We start from the raw sequence: 18759 nt of genomic DNA on the forward strand, positions 1-18759 counted from the left end.
GTAATTTTTAATTAGCATTCAACGAATGCATTAAAAGAATTGATTACACTAAGCATTGGCGTTTTGTTTTTCGATTTTTTAACAAACTGTAACGAATAAAGTACAAGCTTCTACATCAGTTACTTGGAGTTGAAATTGAATTTAAAACAATTAATACAAAGAGACATACAAAGCTGTAAGGTTCCAGAAAAAACTTGCGATGTCTCGCATACCTGATGCAAATGTAGCTTTAACCCTTCAAAATATTACGCAGAGTTGCTACTTGACGAAAACCGTTAGACTTGTTTTCATGACAAGTTTTAATAACTTTATGTTTTGAAAATAAAGTTGTCTTACTAAAAAGTATTGCTGTTTCAAATGCATAAATGCAAAGAGGTCTATTTCAAAAAACTTTAGAAAACTCTTTTTATCTTAAAAGACTGATATAGAAGTTGGTTTTTATTCGTTGTTATTCGTCAAAAACCGAAAAACTAAACGCTGATGTTAAATAGTAGTGAAGGCAAACAAAAAATTTACTTTTTTTCTCTTTCATTCTTCCTTTTTACTTTATATTTCTTTATTCTCCTTCTAAATCCTTCTTCTTTTACTTTTGTTTCATGTATCTTTATTGATCGTAGTATCAGTCATATACCAATACGGATAATTTTTTTTTATCTCCAATTTTCTGAACCATCATAGTATGAGGTTTTAATGACTGGCAATTTTAACGTGACTGAAGACGCTGGAGAAATTCACTTATTGGAGAAAAAGAAAAGAAGAAATTCTTCGCTAAGTGACTAAATGAATAAGGCTCAAGGATGATAGATAATGGCAGTGCATTAGGATGACAAAAAGGTAGGTATATTTTTCTTCAGGTTAACGATGATTGTTGTAACATGATTAAAATTTAGTTCAACAAGCATAATTTTAAAATGAAATTCATCAATATTGATAGTAAATATTGAAAACAAAATTCTGCAATTTTTATAATTTAGGCATGAAGCCTGATTTAAAATAGTTAAAAACAAATATTTTTTCAATGATTATCGCTTTTCACAAGTAAAGTTTACTTTTCACCAGTAAAGTTTAGGGTTGGTGTATTTTCCGAATCTCTTCGCATTCGATTGAACCTAAATTCTCTGGACATCGAGGTAAAAGGAAAATGGATTTCGTCATCAGCTTGTGAGTTAATAAAAGTTTGATGCATAATCTAAAAACCTTAATACCATAGAAGTATTGCCGCATGAAACATTCTTGAATTTTTCCTCAAAGGTAAATAAACCGGTTGTCTGTGTTTTGTAATTGAGGTTTTTTCGGATTTGTCATATTTGCATTTTATATAATGACAAGATATTAAGTACTTATAAAGTGGATGTCTTTAACATAGAAATTTATATACTTTGTTATGATGTATATTGTATGCAGCATTATAAAAGGATTTTCTTCACGCATGCGTAGCTGCAATTTATTTAATCCTTTTTATATAAACGTTGTATTCGTTTAAAGTACAGAGTGTGACAGCAACGAATATTTGTGAAAAGTTTGTTTTATGATATTTTAAACAAAGCAAACTTTAGAAAAAGTAGAAACTACGGTTGAAATTTGATTCGCGATGTTTGAATAGAAAATTGAACCGGTTTTGGCTTTTTGTTTGTTTACCTTTAAAAATTCAATTTTTATTTCAAGTGCAGTTGTTAAACACAGTGACAAAAAGATTTCTTGCTTTGGTTTTCCAGGTATATGTAATAATTATGGAATTGCATTTTGAGTGTTTCGTGTTGGTGGGCGACACAAACGAAAATCATTTTTGTGAATAAAAAAAAAAAGGTAAAAAAAAGTTTTTTTTTTCTTCTTGAAACGGATAAAAAAAAAAAAAACGGATTTCCTGCTCTCAAGGTTCTAAAAATACGATCAGAATTTCTTCAAAAAATTCTCCCTAACGATGTTTTTATTTTTTAAAAATAAAATTTCCAAGATAATCGCCATCATCACGATTTACTAATAACATTAGCCGGCTACTGTTCTGGTCAACGGGATACACCTAAAAAAACACTAATAGAAAATTAAAAATTCCTTAAGCATAAGAATATTTTAATCGCCTTATTTTCATGAGAAATTTATCAATCAATTGTATGATATGACATCATTTATTAAAATTATTTTTATTTGATTTGCTTACTTATAATTGTTTAATCCTTCTGTTGTCAAAACAAAAAAAAAAATCCACCAAGAACAAAATGAAAATAAACCTTTAAATCATTTTTTAACACATATGATTATATATATATATATATATATATATATATATATATATATATATATATATATATATATATATATATATATATATATATATATATATATATATATATCATTATACAACATATAATAATGAACTATGTCAAAATAAACCTTTTAATGTATCAAAAGCAATAGTATACGATATATTGTATTGTAATATATCATATTTTTTAATATTTGTCAGTAGTAAAACAGCACGAATTTAATTGACAGGCAACTTTTACTTTTACCAATTAATAGTTAAAAGCAAAAAAATAAGAAATAAAAAAAAAATAATAAAAAAAATAAAATAGTTTGACTACGTTTAAAGATCACCGAAAAATACTTACATAACAGGAAATCCTTTTAAATATGATTCATTTGCTTAGTGACGTTCGCAGTTTCATTTGTTTAAGGTGACGAATAGAAATGAGACAACACCGGTACTAAAATTAACGGCACCGATGCTAAAATTAACGGCACTGCTAACAGCAACGGGACAAGAAATATATATATATATATATCTCATTGTATAATTTCTGTTATGTTTTTGTTTGATTGCAGAAAAAATAATCTCAACCTTTTAACGTTCAATTATGTTGCTATTGAGTGAAAAATTTTCCCATTCATTTTAAAAATATTATATTGAAACTATCGTTTATCAACTTATGTTGCATAAATTATCAACTTTTGTTGCCTAAAGTTTGCCGTTTTTTAAAAAAAGGAATTTTTTTTTCTCTACGATTGTGATGAACCGTAAAAACTAATAAAACATGGGTAAAAAGAGGATAATTTAAACCATAGAAAAATCTGCCGCTGTCATTGTTCAAAAGTTCAAACGAAATCAAGTTTAACTCGACAACTTTTTTAAGAATTTAAAATATTTAGAAAATATGTTTAGAAAATAAGAATTGTTACAGTAAACTGAAACTGGTTACAACAAAAATGTTTAAAAACAAGTGTTTCATCTTACCTAAGAAATATTCATGACGCAAACAAAATGAGTTGTATTCAAAGGTTAATAAATATCTACATCTGTCTTTTTAAGTAGCACAGTCTCTTAAGTAAAAAATGTGCATTAAGTAAAAAAAAAAAAAGCCTCTCAAGAGATCCAACACGTGCTACAGAATTGCAACGTTCTTTAGCCGGTTTTTTTCGGTGGTAATAAAAAGAATTTACAAATATTATCAATATTAACAAAATCGACAATATTTTGCGGGACAATAAACAAAAAATTAGAAAAGTTTAAATTTACAAAAAAGGATCAAGAACATTTATACCATTTTGTGCGAAAAATGATTTCGTTTCTGAGTGGAAACAGAATTATTTACCAAAGATTTGTTTCAGGACAAGTTGTCATCTTTTTTGAAAAAAGGCAAATCCCAAGCCTTTTTGTTTTTTAGATATTTTCTTTCCTTTATACAAACTTTGTGGAGTATTACAAAAGATAATTTTTTGAAAAACTTCTTTTTTATTTCAGTGAATTTATTTTAGTGTACTTCCATAATTTTTCAAATTACAAAAATATACTATTAATATAATATTTATGTAATTGTTATATGTTATTGTTCAATATAGTTTTCTCATTTTGTTAAATGTTTTTTTTCTTTTTTCTTTCAGACCTTCTGTGCATTGTTCTTCGGAGAAATTATGGTAAAAAAATATTATTTTTACAATATGAAATTATATAAAACCCTTTCTAAGTAAAACAGTCCATGGAAGTATAATTCTTCTATTTTTTATAGTGAAGAGCTAGAAATAAGTAAAAGCAATTTGTTGTGCTGCGTTTTTAATGCAAATAAGATCTACGAATGAGTTAAAAGTATTTTTGTGGTAAAAAAAAAAAAAAAAAAAAAAAAAAAAATGAGAGAAAGACGTCATAAAAAAGAAGCGCATTGATTGGTTATTGGGTTAGTTTTGCTATCTCTAAAGTTTATTGAAATTGCACGTCTTGTTTTGTTTGAGTTGAAGTAATTTCAGTTTATGACAAGCTGAACAGGGCAGCAAATTCTAATTTATACACAAAAACTTAAGCCGGTTCTTCTTGGTAGAGAAAAAAAATAGCTTGCAAAAGTTTGCAATTAGCCTCACATTTTCTAGCATAACTCGTTTAAAATGTTCTTGCTTTGGTATTAAATCTTTAAATCTCAAGAAGCAACACTCATGTCCATTTAATTCTTCCCTATGTCTTCTGACACGTCCTACATTTTTGAATATTTTTAAATCTAATATTTTAAAATATAAGAATTTTGAACATACAATCATTTATCATTGTAAAATTTGCAGCCTGAAATTTGCTTCCATTTTTTTCCCCTAGCAACATTTTTATATCTATAGAAATTTAGGTAAAATCTGGCTTTAGAATATACTACCAGGCCTCTTGAGAGATTGTTGGAGTTGGTGGGGATTTTTCCCTGGACCTAGGCTGGGTAAGGGCTCATTGAACTTGAGTAATTAAAAAAATTTTTTTTAGTTTTTGCTTCTTGAACTGTTGCTTACTTTTGTTTTTTTTTATAAACAGATGAAATCGTAAAACTTTTTTTAAATCGGAAAGAAAATTTTTATAAACTTTTTCTTAGACACTCCCAAAAACTGAAAAAAAATATTAAGCTAAAAAAAATATTTTAAGAGATGGGTTGCGAATGGAGAACTGCCTCCTCTTTTGCGGCAGTCCCTAGGCTGAGCCCCTCAAAGTATGTGGAGCTGCGCCTCACTCATCCTCTTAACAGTTTTTTATGTAATATAAATATTTAGTTCCATCAACAGGATGATTTATGCGTTCAGAACTTTATAAGTATTTTAATTCAAGTATTTTCTGAAATAAATTTTCTTTAGGCTTCATTATCTCTCTTGCCTAAACATCACTTAGAACTCAATTAGAAAAGTAACAAGATTAAAAAAAAATTCATATACAAAAATTCATATATATTCGTATATAATTCATATTCATGTATTCATTACATCACTTTAACTCAATTAGAAAAGTAACAAGGTTTTAAAAAATTCATATATCGGGTTGATTCATGTAAATTGACTTTTGTTTCTCAGATTAATTACAAAAACCACCGTCTTTTTTTTAAAGTCAACAAAACGATGTTAAAAAGGCATTAACTAGCGATATAAATAGAGAATAAACAAGGAAAAAAAACGGATTTTAAAATGTTGACATTCTTAGATTTCAACAGTTTTAACAAGTCTCTTAAATGTTTACATGCTTCTTTTTCATTTTTTCATCATCTACTCATTTTTGTCATGAAGAATTGATTCAATGCCAAATAGTATGTAAAAATCATTTGGGTTTGAGAATTTTGAATTAAGGAATCACTTGCTTTTAAATTTTGTTTCTTTCTATTCGATGTTTAAAGAAAAAATGTAGCTCCGACCGTAAAGTTGCCACTTTTTAAATGTCTTTTTTACTGCCACTCCAATCCGTAAAACGTTCCGACGGCCCTTTGTGTATATTTTTTTATATTAGCAAGAATTTAATTACGGATCTTTATTGCACGGTTGGAGCCTATTAACTGAGCTTACAAAAATTTCGCATGACATCACGAAACTGAGCGAACCCATTATTTCAATCAGTCTTAGATTTTAATTGCAAAACAAAAATCGTGCCTTTTGCTGAATTGAAAATAACAAAGTCAAGTAGCTAAGTGCAAAGTAAGCACCCCCTCTGTTATACGAAAAATGATTGCAAACAGCCCAAAACCTTTCATCATGCTGAGTTTGTTAGAATGAATTACTTATGCGTTTGCTTCTATTTTGTACAAAAGAACGTTTCGAACTTTCGCACCAACATAATTATTATTTCAAGGTTCAAATAATTAATTGACGTTCAAAGGTGAATAATAAAAAAAGTTACATTTTTTTGCTATTTAGAGAGAAAGCAAAGAATATAACTTTTGATTGGAAGTTCTTTATTAACACTATAGTTAATGGGTAATTTTTTTTTTTTAATCAACATTTGCAGATAAATTGCTTAGCATATTAGAACCTTTTTAGCCGTTGAATCTGATTGAGCTAATTAGATTAATATCAAGCTATATCTAGTCTGTTATGTCAGTTTGCAAAGTTTAGCGTGCAAAGTTTAAATCGTCGGTCAATCTTAATTATTAGTTGCACGTTTCCACTTGCATGCTTCTCACTGGTATGTTTGTAGATTTCTTATTCAACTCGCGGCTTTTTCATATAATCAGACTTTGCAATAAAATAAAACTCGGAAATGCGAAGATATAATTCAATTATTTAGCGACATTTACAAAATTGTCATGAAAGGATACAACTTAACTACTGAGCAAGTTCAGCTTTCAGAAAATTAGACATCTGGTTTTAATCAATCGAATACGTTTTTCGCTCAGATAATTTCACGCCATTTTTTTTTTTTTTTTTTTGCGATTATTACATTAATGGTAGTTAAAAAATGCATCCATTTTCTTAGAAGAAAATAATTTGTGGGTACAGAAAAAATTTTTAAGAAGAATTTGTAAGAACAAATTTTATTGTTGAAATTAAAGGAAAATCGTATTTTTAAAATTGAAACGTTATGAAAATTAATATAAGTTTTAAAGTTTATATTACATATAAAAATTTGTTTACCTTTTTATTTATATTACTGTTAAATTTTGTTTTTGTAGTTAAAACACTAAATATAATGATAAAAATCCACTACCCTGCTGTGTTATCGTTTCGGCGCTATCGTTTCTGTTATTTGACTCTATTTTTTGATCATATTATAATTACAAATTTATCAAAATTAATACTCGACTTAAATGAGTTAGCATGTGCATAGAACAAGAAACCTTTGGATTGCTAAGTATTTTAGAAACCTTTGGATTGCTTCAGAGGGAAAATCACTTGAACGGTGATAACTGTGCAGGTATTACTGTTCGAGTGATCTTATGTTAAGTGATACACATCGTTAATGTAAAATCACTCGAACGGTTTTAACTGCAAAGTAAACATAAAAGATTTTTTTATAGAGCGAAGGATGTTTGTTTAAAGAATAATCTCGATAGATGAAATATTTTTAAAAATTGGAACTGAAAAAGACAAATCCCATAGCTAAAATCTACGTTAAAAAACTCTTTACCAATTGCTTCAGGGATAGCTGACACCGGTTTTTCAAATTTATTTGTAAAGCGTAAACACGCAAGAAGAATGTTGCAGAAATTTCAAACCTTAAATATTTTGAAAATCTTACGGAATGATTGAGGTTTGCTGACAGTGTTGTCAGTGTTACTTAGATTTTAATAGTATCGGAACTTTTTTCTAGCTGCTTCATTATTCGTTTTGTAAAAATGCTTTTAGTTTTAAAATCATTCTATCAAAATCTTAGAAATTTTCAAAAATCTTAGAGAAATTTTGAAAACTCTGTTAATTATATTTACCGAGGCCAAAGTTAGCAACCCCTTTATTTAAGTTTATTTCTATTTGCGTCGTCTCTGTTTTTCTTTTTACCTATTTAAAAATTTAAAATGATGACGACAAATATTCTTTGATCAAAACAGACTCTGTTGTTTGTGTGTTTTTTTAAATAAAAAAGTTGTTTTCTAAACTCAAAAAACTTGTATTTACGTCACTCAACAGTTTTTAAATTGTTCGTAATATTATTTGTTGAATAAAGATAGTGTACATTTATTGAACGTTCTTATTTTTACTTTAGTTTAGCAGAATAAAAATATGAAATAAATGGCAGCTGTAAGTGTTCAAATGGCATCCAGATCTCAATCGCTAAATCTCACAACGCCTCCTCCACTTCCCCCAAAGCGAAGGGAGTCTCCTTTACTTGTGGATACAACAAGACCACCACCAATCCCTGTTGCCCCCAGGCAAACAAACACTCCGACAGAATCTAATAAATCTTCAAATAAAGTAAGTTATTCCAAAAGATTTTAATTAAACCCCACAAAGACTTAAAATGTCAAATCGCTGTTAGATTGCTTAGATGTATTTTTCAAAAGCCGAAGTTTCAAAATAATTTTTCTAATTACTTTTTTAAAAATAGAAGCTACTCCGCCTTTTAATGTAGTTTCCAATAAAAATGTTTTTTGCTCAACGATAATGTAGAACGTTCCCAAATACACAGTTTGATTCAAATACCTGCGAGTTCAGTATTTTGTTATACCCGTAGCTTCGTCACTTAAACTGGTGATGTAAGGAATTTTTTTATAAGTTTTGTTGCGTGTTAATTTATGCGATAATCAGCTGTACGTTAAGTACTGATACATTAACCAGTGAAATGCGACATAAAACGGCATCTCTGTATGACGTTATGACTCTTTAGGGGTGAGGATCCGGGATAATTAGAACAGAAAAGATTATTTAGTCATAAAAATAAACCGTTTAAAACTATTTAGTTTAAACTTAGTTTAAGCAATCGTTATCTAATTTTATTTACTTTGGTTAACAAAATTTTTTTTTTATGTTTAAGATCTTTAAAAGCACGAAATTACAAAAACTTAACTAAAATTCATTATAAATGATATAATGATAAATAACACAATAATAAACAATATTTATGATATGCAATAGTTATATAAAAAAAACAATATTTATAGTAAATAATTTTTATATTAAAAAATGCTTATTAAAATATAAGAAACAATGCTTATAAGAAATGATATTTAAAAAGTAAAATTTATAAGAAATGTTTGTAAGAAATGGTGTTAAGGTATAGTATTTTTTCAGCGAAAAATTATATGTAATCGGAATTACTTTTTAATATAAAAACAGATTACGTCATTTTATTACTTATAAACTATAGTTTTATCCATCATACTGCAAAGCACCATTCTAATGTTCATCCTTTAGGAGCTGCAGGTACCAAACATATCATCTGATGATAAGAAACTAATATTTCTTGTTATCAGATGATGTTTGGTACCTGGTTGATCTCATAGTAAATATTATAAAGTATAATCTTGACATAACGACCTCTCAAAAAACGAACATCTCAATAGAACGACTCCTCCAAAAAAAAATATTTCGATCAAACAAACTAAACTCACTTTTTCCACTTTTAAATACAAAAATTTTTTCGTTATAGCATAAATTTTTGATGCAACAAATAATTTTCATTTCCCTTCATATTAATTCGTTTTCAAAATACTCGGAAACATCTTTAGATGCTATTTGTTATCTAATTTAGTTCATTTTAAAATTGCTTTTACAAATAGTATAAAACTGGTTTTACGTGACGTTCGTATTGGGCTTAAATGCAGGTCAAATACATGTTTTTTTAAGTAAGAAACCAAGAAAATGGGCTAGTACTAGAAAGTTTCTCATTTTAAGGGTACTTTTTCACAACTTTAGTAATAAAAGTTTCTTAAGAGCTTCTTAAGTTTCAGATTATCAAAAGAGAGAAAAAGTAAATAAAATGCAATTTGAAAACATGTTAACAATTTAAATGTTTTACAGTCAACTAAAATTATTTGAATTCCGATCATTCAATGTAATATAATCCTCAGATTTGTCCCTGAACAGAGCACAAATTTGGAAATTTGGAAAAGTTTCTTATTGAAAAGTAAATTAGAACTATTAGTTTCTTAAGAATTTGGGGCTTCTAGTTTCTTATTTAAAAAAAAAACAAAACGTGTACTTACTCTTCCGACCAATTCTTAGCTCTTTGTCGCACTCAATCTGATCCCAGTGCTCAACGTTATCCTCACCATTAAATTTGTCTTTGTAAACTCATCAGCCGGAAAAACATTGGTTTATTTCAGTGAGGATTTGTATCGATCACTGATAGGGTGAATCTCATTATTGGCTCTCATGAACCGAGTGAGACAACCAATCATAAATTGTAAACCAAACCACATTCAATTCGCTCAATTTGTGAGCGAACTGAATGTGGTTCGGTTAACAGTTTATAATTTAACTTTCAAAAAATTCAAAAAATGAGAAAACTCAATTATTTTTTGTTACCTATAAACGCAAGTAATAGTAAAGCAAACTATATAGAAGAAACTTTGGAAAGAACTGTTTTTGAACGAACTACTATTTTGAAAAAACTAGGGTTTTCAAAGAACCATTTTAATGCCAAAAAATAAAACTAAATATTTTTGTTTCTCTGATAAGGAAAAACTTCTAGCTACTTGAGAGAAGTAAAATTTACAAATACTTAATGAAAAATGTTTATACAAATAGGTCGGCAGCTTTATAACGGAAATTTTTAATCCTAATAATGAAGTGCTTTCAAATATTACACTTATGCATTCAATATGGCCAAATAATAATTACTTGTTTGTTGTCTCAAGAGAATATCTCTTAATACAATCTGAAGTCTTTTTTTTTTTTTAATTAAAAAAATTTAATATTCTAATTCTGAAATTAAAGCATAAAACTTTTAGCATAAAACTAAATTTTTAGTAATAAAAATAAATAAATTAAAGGTGCTTGTTTAGTTCGATCAAACGTTATTGAATTATAAAGATTATTTTTAGTAGATATGACGTACTCGTCGGATTCTTTTTACAATAGAAATCAAATAGTGTCCGGAAAGTTCTTCTCAAAATTGTTCAGTAGTTCTTACAGACGTGTTGCACTTGCAGACTGCTATAATATATTGTATATAATATATGTGATAAACTTACATAGTATATAAGTATAAAGATTGCATGTTTTTACATAGGTTTATACACATATATAGTATATGCATAGCCGCCGATAGAAACTTCGGGCCCTGGGGAAGTTTTCTTAATGGGCCCTCATTATGATCAATCGTATATATAGGACCGCTAAAAGCGTGCTCTGGCCATTGAAAATTGAAATTTATTAAATTCTTTAAAAGTCATAACTATTTGAATCTTTTGAAAGTTAAACTTAGGAAAAAGTGCACAAAAAATAGTGTTAAACACTGTTTCATAATAGAGCTTTGCGAGCCTTCCGACTCGTAAACAAATTAACAACTTCTTCAAAAATAGTTTTCATAGCCATTTCGGCTTCAATAGATAAAAGTCCTAAGTCATTTAAATGATCTTGTGTCATTGTTGATACAAATGCGTTTTTTATTCTTTTCAACACACTAAAAGATCTTTCAGCTTGAGCAACTGTCACTGGAATTGTGCAAAATAGTGTTATTGCAATGATAATGTTTGAAAACAGCACGTCCAGTTTGTTTCTTTTATTTTCATTTAGTAATTCAACGTACCGAAGAGAAATATTTTGTATATTAGCATCATAAATTGATTTTAAATGTAGTATTTCATAGTAAAATGAATGGAGTTTGTTCTATATGCGCAGAATCGGGTGTTGTGTCTATATATCATTATCATATCCTTGTGCGCGACAGTCATTTATAGGGATATTATACCTTTGTAGCGTTTCAAGAATTAAATTAGCAATATCTTCTCCAGTCCTTTTATTGCAGTCAACAAATGCAAGAAATCTTTCCATAATTTCGAATTTGTTGGACTTAATTGTAACGAACTGTAAGATGAACCTAGTTTGCTCTATATGCGTAGAATCGGGTATTGCGTCTACAATAAGGGAATAATATTTCACAGTTTCTCTTTCCTTTAAAATACAAGTTCTTAAGTAATCAGCACAGCATGATATGAATTCATTTTAAATGTCTACCGATAAGTAATGTACTTGCAAACTCTGGTTTTGGTTTTGTGGCTGCTTTACGTTTTTTAAATGTTCTTCTAAAGGCGGATCGTAATGACTTAAAAGTATTTAAAATATTACATATACTCATGGCCCCCTCTCGTCGGCCATAAGTATATGTAATATAGTATAATTTAACAATGACATAAATTTTACGAATATCTTTGAAAGCCTCCATTTTATTCCTTTATCTTTGTAACGTTTTGTCAGCGGACTTGTACACCAACAACAGTATACTTTTTTGTATAAGGTGCTACTCACTATGTACGATTTGTCGAATCTGGATCTGGCAAAAGTCTCAGATACACCCAAGCTACATTTCCCGCCCTTCCTCAATTTTTTTACTGTTAAAACATTTTTTTCCTGGAAATTTTTTTTTTAACAACATATTTTACTCATTTTTAATTTACCTCTTACCATTTCAGGTTATTTATATAACTAAAAAAAATACAGATAAAAAATTTATTTAACGCGGAGTTGTTTGAAAACTTTTAACTAATCATTTTATTTATCAACAAGAAATCCAAATTCCGATTTGAAGTACTTTAAGGCGAGTTTCCACTCATCCGTTTTAGCTACGGGAAAGGGAAAGGGATGGGAAAATTAATCACATGAGCATGCGCAGTTTGTAATTTAATTTGAAAATGAATCATTGCGCATGCTCACGTGATTAATTTTCCCATCCATTTCCCTTTCCCGTAGCTAAAATGGATGAGTGAAGGCTCACCTTAAGACTTTCCGATATTTTCCGAGTACTCGACTGCTCATAAAAATTAACTTTAAGTTAAACAACGCAATAGGACAACTTGTAGGTTACTATGGAGACATTCATAACAATATGTGTACCATTATACTGCTTTACATTTTCTCTTCAATTTGAAAAAAAAAGTTTTTTTTTATGTTTTTGTGAAAGATATTCCTACTTAGAACTAAGCTACGCGAATAAAATCCACACCAACCTTTTTGTCCCCTTGTAAATAAAAAATTCTTTTTTAAATGGATTTAAAAAATACCAATTTTTTCTTTTTAATTTTGTTTCAGATTCAGCGAAAGAAAACTAAGGTAATCATAATTTATTCTGGTGTTTATTTTGTTAACTACTTTTGAAGTTAAGGATCAACTTGGCTAGTTAAAAACAGCTTTGTATTAGTTATCTATTTATTTTTCAGGTTGCATCAAACTTTGCTGAACGTCTTCCGTTTTACGGTACGATGGCGTTTGATAAAAATTCCCAAGGTACAAGTGAAAAAGCTGAACTTCGCTACTTTTTAGAACATTCCTGGTCGGAAGTTATCTCCGATCATTTCTATTTAACTAAAAAAACACGGTTACAACAACAGGCGTTATGGGAGTTTCTCACCACGGAGAGGAATTATATCTTAAAGCTAAGAATTGTTGTTGAGGTATACTGTTATAAAGATTACTTGTTAGTTAGAAGATGTTATAAGGTTAGCATAATATTATATTAATACTAAAAATATTTAAAATATTCGTCAAAATATTCTAAAATGCTAAATACTGTTTAAACATTATCTTGAGAATATTTTGATATAAATTTTTGCCAGTATCCCTAATCAACATATCTGGCATCCATTTGTATTTTTTCTGCAATTTTTATTTAGCGTTTGTCATTATCTCCCCATTCTTTCAGGTCTTTCAACACGTCATGAAGATAATACAAAGCCAAGGAGACTTAACTGACGTCAACCAACACACACTTTTTGCTAATATCAAGGACGTTCTTTTAGCCAATGAACTTTTTTGGTCCAGGAACTTGCAAGATGTTATTAACAAAGCTAGAGAGACAAAGCAACCGATTAAAGCAACTGAACTTCTCGCTTCATTTACGCAGGTAATCCCCGCTTCTTTTGGAAGTACCTGTTTGAAATAAAAGTTTTCATTAACATAAATAGAAAACACATGTTTTAATCATCAATCATTATCAATTTTCAAAATACCAGCGTTTTTGTCAAAAGTTGATTGGCCAAGTCCTTCTTGGTATCCAGTACCAATTTAATTTAGGTGTACTTTAAGAACATGTGATTATAGAACACTTGAATAAAATTAGAACTGGGCACCCAGAAGGAATCGGCCAGGTAACACATCCCTCCCAAATAAAGAAAAAGCTTTTTACAAAACTACTTTCTTAATTTAAAGTTATATCATCTGTATTTAAAATTGCATTATATATATTTAAAGTTATATTACATTATCATATTAAAGTTATATGTATGGCCGCCGAGAGAGGGGGGTGGGTGGACGGGGAAGATTCCCGGGGCCCCACGTTTATACAACTAATTTTTTTTTTCATGAAGTCTTATTTATCACTTATTAAATCTTATTTAGCGCTTACGAAAAATCTTTAAGACAAAAAGTATATGAGTTTATAACATAATATGCTTCTTTCAATCTTTCTATTTTTCTATGTAAAACTAAAATTAGAATTTTTTATCAATCGATTACTAAAATTAGAATTTTTTATCAATCGATTATATTTATTAAAACGATTATTAGATGTAATTTCGTTTCTTTCTGAGCGTGGATTGGCCTTTAAGGGTGTTACTCATCTGGTTGGAGATTCGAACAATCGAAATTTTCGAGGATTATTAGAACTTTTAAGTCATTACGATTCGCTTTTAGAAGAACATTTAAAAAACGTAAAGCAGACACAAAACCAAAAGCAGAGTACGTTGAATTGTTAAATGAAATTAAAAGAAACAAACTGGACGTGCTGTTTTCAAACATTATCATTGCAATAACACTATTTTGCACAATTCCAGTGACAGTTGCTCAAGCTGAAAGATCTTTTAGTGTGTTGAAAAGAATAAAAAACGCATTTGTATCAACAATGACACAAGATCATTTAAATGACTTAGGACTTTTATCTATTGAAGCCGAAATGGCTATGAAAACTATTTTTGAAGAAGTTGTTAATTTGTTTACGAGTCGGAAGGCTCGCAAAGCTCTATTATGAAACAGTGTTTAACACTATTTTTTGTGCACTTTTTCCTAAGTTTAACTTTCAAAAGATTCAAATAGTTATGACTTTTAAAGAATTTAATAAATTTCAATTTTCAATGGCCAGAGCACGCTACTAGAGGTCATGGATATACGATTGATCATAATGAGGGCCCATTAAGAAAACTTCCCCAGGGCCCGAAGTTTCTCTCGGCGGCTATGTATGTTGTATATGTAATCCATCATGTCGGATCATTCAAGCTGATAAATTTGAAAAGATTAACGTCACTACTTTAATTTCGCCTTTAACAACGTTATAAACTTAAAGATGTTCACAATCACTTTTGAATGTTAAGATTTTTGCACATTTTTACAGCATCCATAAGTTCATATTTAGCTATTTTTACAATTTTTCTTTTTTGCAGTTTCAGATTCTATTCAAACAATACATAGAGTTTTCACTTTATCAAGATGGCGCTCTACATTATCTGCGAAGTCTCACAGACGTGAACGTCGCAAAAAGAAATGAAATACAGAAAAATTTCAACGAGTATTTAGAAGTAACTTTCAATTAAACTTTTTAAAATAATAGAAGTTTAAAAGGATCTCTATGACTCTGTGAAACTCAGATTTATATAAACGTGAAAGGACTCAAACTGATTGTTTGGCATTTGTTGATTCGGATTTATTTGTTTCTAGTGGTGTGAAAACCTTCCTCAGTGCAACCGCTTGAAGTTAAGAGATCTATTAACGGAACCTATGCAACGGTTGACTCGATATCCGTTGTTGTTAAAGAAGATAAGAGAAGAAAGCGAGGATGCGAAAGAAATCGAAATTCTAGACAATTTTGTAATCCTAAAATTTTTTTTTTTTTTCTTTTTTTTTTAACTCTGTAATTGAAAAACTTGTAAAACAATTTTTACAAATTTTCACAACAGATTTCTCAATCCGAAATGTTTATCTCAGACATCAATTGCAAGCTACGAAAAAGGTACGAAAAAGAGAAATTAGATCGCTGTCTTCAACAATTTGACTATTACAATAATATGAAGGCAGCAAATGAAAAAATTAAATGGGTATGCGAAATTATTGCGTTAATAATTAGATATATGACTATGAATGAATTCTTTTACATTTACGTATATGAATAAATTTATAATAAAAATATTTAGAGTAGCGTTGAGTTTTTGCAGCAGAATATTACAACGTTACCTTTTGAAGAACAAAGATGTTTTTTAAAAAGAGGAACAATGAAGATACTAGAAAAGAAAGGAAAGGTAACTCTATATTTTTTTCAAAAATTTTTATTACTGCTTTGTTCGAATTTTTTATTGTGTTTCTGTTTAAACCTCTTATTTTTACCTCTTGCAGAAAGAGTTGAATGTGGAGGTTCTATTGTTCACTGACGTTGTAGTTGTCGCTAAAATGAAAAAATCGACTAATAAACTTCAAGTTATCAAGCAACTGTTTTATCTTGACAAAGTAAAATTAATGAAGTCAGAGGTTCAAAATCAGACGATAGTGTTCATTTATCTTGATGAGTGTGGGTTGTTAGCGACCGCTTTTCTCTTCGAGTGCACAGAAAGAGACGTTTGGATAAATGCAATTGAAAGAGCTAAGGTAAGCTGGGTAAGCATGGCAAAGCCTTCAATGCGAGATATAATTCTTAAAAATTTTATTTCTACAAATTTTAGATTGTTCAAAATATATAATAATCTCAAAAGATCATCACAAAATTTAGTGTTTTTTTTTCAGTTTTAACTGACTTCAAAAACTAGTGAATTTTAAAAAAACTTGGCCCTCTAAATATTTATGAGTCGTTTGACTACTGATATTTATTTGGCTCCTTTGATAAATATTTTGCTGACCACTGGGTTAAAGCGGAAGTGTCAACGGAATTTAGCAGGGTTATATTGGTTATCGCTAAAAAAAGTATAAGTTGGTTTAAAAATTGTTTTTTTAAAAATATTAAAATCATTTTTACTGTTTAGTTACGAAAAATTTTGTTTAGAAAAAAAAATTTTCTTTTTTTCTTGTATTTAGATCCGTTATCAAAATGCGAAAGCTGGTCAAGGTTCAACACTAGACTTCTTTAAAGACGACTACAACGTAAATAATATACCAGATTTAAAAATACTAACCTTATTAAAAACTAATGTCAAGTATGAATCTGATTTACAAGTGGACACAAACAATGAAAACAGAAGCAAAAAATTAAAAAACACTCGATCTGTCTCCACTCCACCTGAATCTTATACGACCAAACAAATTGAATCTTCAAGGTCAATGTCTTGGACCGGTACAAATCATGAAGCTTTATTACTGGAAAAAAATTGTTTAAAAAATGAAAGTTTTTCTAAAATTTTTCAGGGGGATGATAAAAATAAAAATAACGAGAAAAATCAACATGTAGAAATTGAAACTGAAAATCTTCCTTTGCAAAAAAGCAGGAAAAAAAATGAAGGCGTTTCCCCCCGTCGATCCGACAGCGGCATCAGCGTCAGAACATTCAATAGCGTTCAAGAGGATCGTGAATACGCCCAAGAAAACAATAACAACGATTTGGCTCGAGAAGACCATAACTATGAGAGTATTAGTATATACCAGCAGAACAATAAAGTTCAGCCTTCGAAGGCTGGTTCCGAACTCAACATAAATGCAGGAAGTGAATATAGAACGAGGAGCGACGATTTTGATAAAAGTACATTGTTTCATATGTCCAATAAACAGCGAAGTGTATCTCTCAAAGCTCCTCTGACTAGTGATTCGATTTTTTACACTCGTAGTTCTAATGCAAAAACAAACGAAAGCTTAACTCAAAAACATACCCGGGTTTTTCCAAAAGACGATAATCAGTTTTTTCATAAGTACGATACGCAATCAATTTATGACGATGTTAAGACAGAAGAAAGTTATTTGGATAATGGATAATTACTATTATACTGCAACGAGTTTTTTACCGCTATTTTGGAAACCCTCCCAAAATTAGGCAAAGATCCAAAAAGTAAAAATTTTAACTTACAAACTTCAGTGAGAAGTTTTATTGCATATTTAAATAAAAAATGAAAGTTACTGACGTGCTTCAATGGAAAGCAAGACGCTTAATGAGCAAGACAATCGATTAAAATAAGTAATAGTGTGTTCCTATTGCGAGAAAACACGATATATCAAATATAAAGCTGAGTATACAAAGAAATTAAATTTCCTTTTTTGTCGGTAAAACCTTTTAAAAACCGGAAATTGGTTGCACAAAAATAGAATTAGGTTTAATAAATGTGTTTTCGTTTGCTTGCTAGTCCTTACAAATGTTTCTTCTCTTTGTTTTTCATCGAATCCAGACGATCCCTTTTCTCATTTTGCTTTCATTTACGCTCTCTTAAATGAAACACGCATTTTTTTAATTTCTTTTCTGAATATTGTACAGTTTGGATCCTGCAAAATTTGACAATTTAACATTCAAATATCTTTAAATCTTTGTCTATATTGAGCGTCAAAGAAACAAAACTATTTTTCTAATTTTTAAAGTTACATCACAGTAAAAACTGCTACAACTAGATTATTCTGTAAGTTATTTGGTATTTCACGAATTGATTTACAACTTATGTTAAGTTGATTTTATTAGTTGACTTCTTATGCGCATGAACAACTTGGTAAGTTTTGATTTATCGCCACGTTTTTCCTCTTTGAAAAATATTGATTTGTTTTAGAAATGAAAATTACAAATTGGATTAGTTGCAGCCATGAAATGCAATAGTTTTATGAAACATTTGAGGGCTAGAAAAAGACTGTAAAAGAAAGAACAAACCGTGAACGTTCGTTTTATTACCCTCTACTTTAATAATCATATTTTAGCAACTAGAACCCTGTGTTTTACGATATTTAATAACATGTAATGACATTCTTTGATATCAGGAAATAAATGCAGCAGTTCTTTTA

General features: G+C 29.2%; 1 protein-coding gene across 6 annotated transcripts; it reads left to right on the plus strand.

Moving 5' to 3' along the window:
• The first annotated feature begins 66 nt into the window (after positions 1 to 66).
• LOC145185722 (pleckstrin homology domain-containing family G member 6-like) lies at positions 67 to 18097 on the plus strand. Of its 6 annotated transcripts, XM_090098312.1 has the most exons (15): positions 80 to 834; positions 1060 to 1251; positions 1716 to 1806; positions 3880 to 3912; positions 6139 to 6198; positions 7922 to 8130; positions 12907 to 12927; positions 13035 to 13268; positions 13517 to 13717; positions 15249 to 15383; positions 15523 to 15672; positions 15762 to 15899; positions 15996 to 16100; positions 16195 to 16443; positions 16867 to 18097. In XM_090098312.1, the coding sequence occupies exons 6-15, from the start codon at positions 7948 to 7950 to the stop codon at positions 17752 to 17754; spliced, it is 2304 nt and encodes a 767-aa protein (XP_089954438.1). In that variant the 5' UTR covers positions 80 to 834; positions 1060 to 1251; positions 1716 to 1806; positions 3880 to 3912; positions 6139 to 6198; positions 7922 to 7947; the 3' UTR covers positions 17755 to 18097. The 6 variants fall into 6 exon arrangements, with proteins under 6 accessions (XP_089954435.1, XP_089954438.1, XP_089954437.1 ...); XM_090098311.1 differs by lacking the exon at positions 6139 to 6198 and having other exon boundaries at positions 1716 to 1805; positions 3878 to 3912; XM_090098308.1 differs by lacking the exon at positions 6139 to 6198 and having other exon boundaries at positions 661 to 834; positions 1065 to 1251.
• Positions 18098 to 18759: the final 662 nt, after the last annotated feature.

Source organism: Hydra viridissima, unplaced genomic scaffold (genome assembly GCF_058129835.1).
Source record: "Hydra viridissima isolate aposymbiotic clone 2 unplaced genomic scaffold, HvirCarnegie_v1 scaffold_9, whole genome shotgun sequence".
In the NCBI taxonomy this organism is placed as follows: Eukaryota; Metazoa; Cnidaria; class Hydrozoa; order Anthoathecata; family Hydridae; genus Hydra; species Hydra viridissima.

Excerpts from the sequence above, each read along its gene's own strand:
- LOC145185722 (XM_090098309.1), top strand. The coding sequence starts at position 7,948 with ATGGCAGCTGTAAGTGTTCAAATGGCATCCAGATCTCAATCGCTAAAT. Across the intron at positions 13,269-13,516 it reads AGCTAAGAATTGTTGTTGAG|GTCTTTCAACACGTCATGAA; the intron begins GTATACTGTTAT and ends CCATTCTTTCAG. Across the intron at positions 16,444-16,866 it reads ATGCAATTGAAAGAGCTAAG|ATCCGTTATCAAAATGCGAA; the intron begins GTAAGCTGGGTA and ends TCTTGTATTTAG.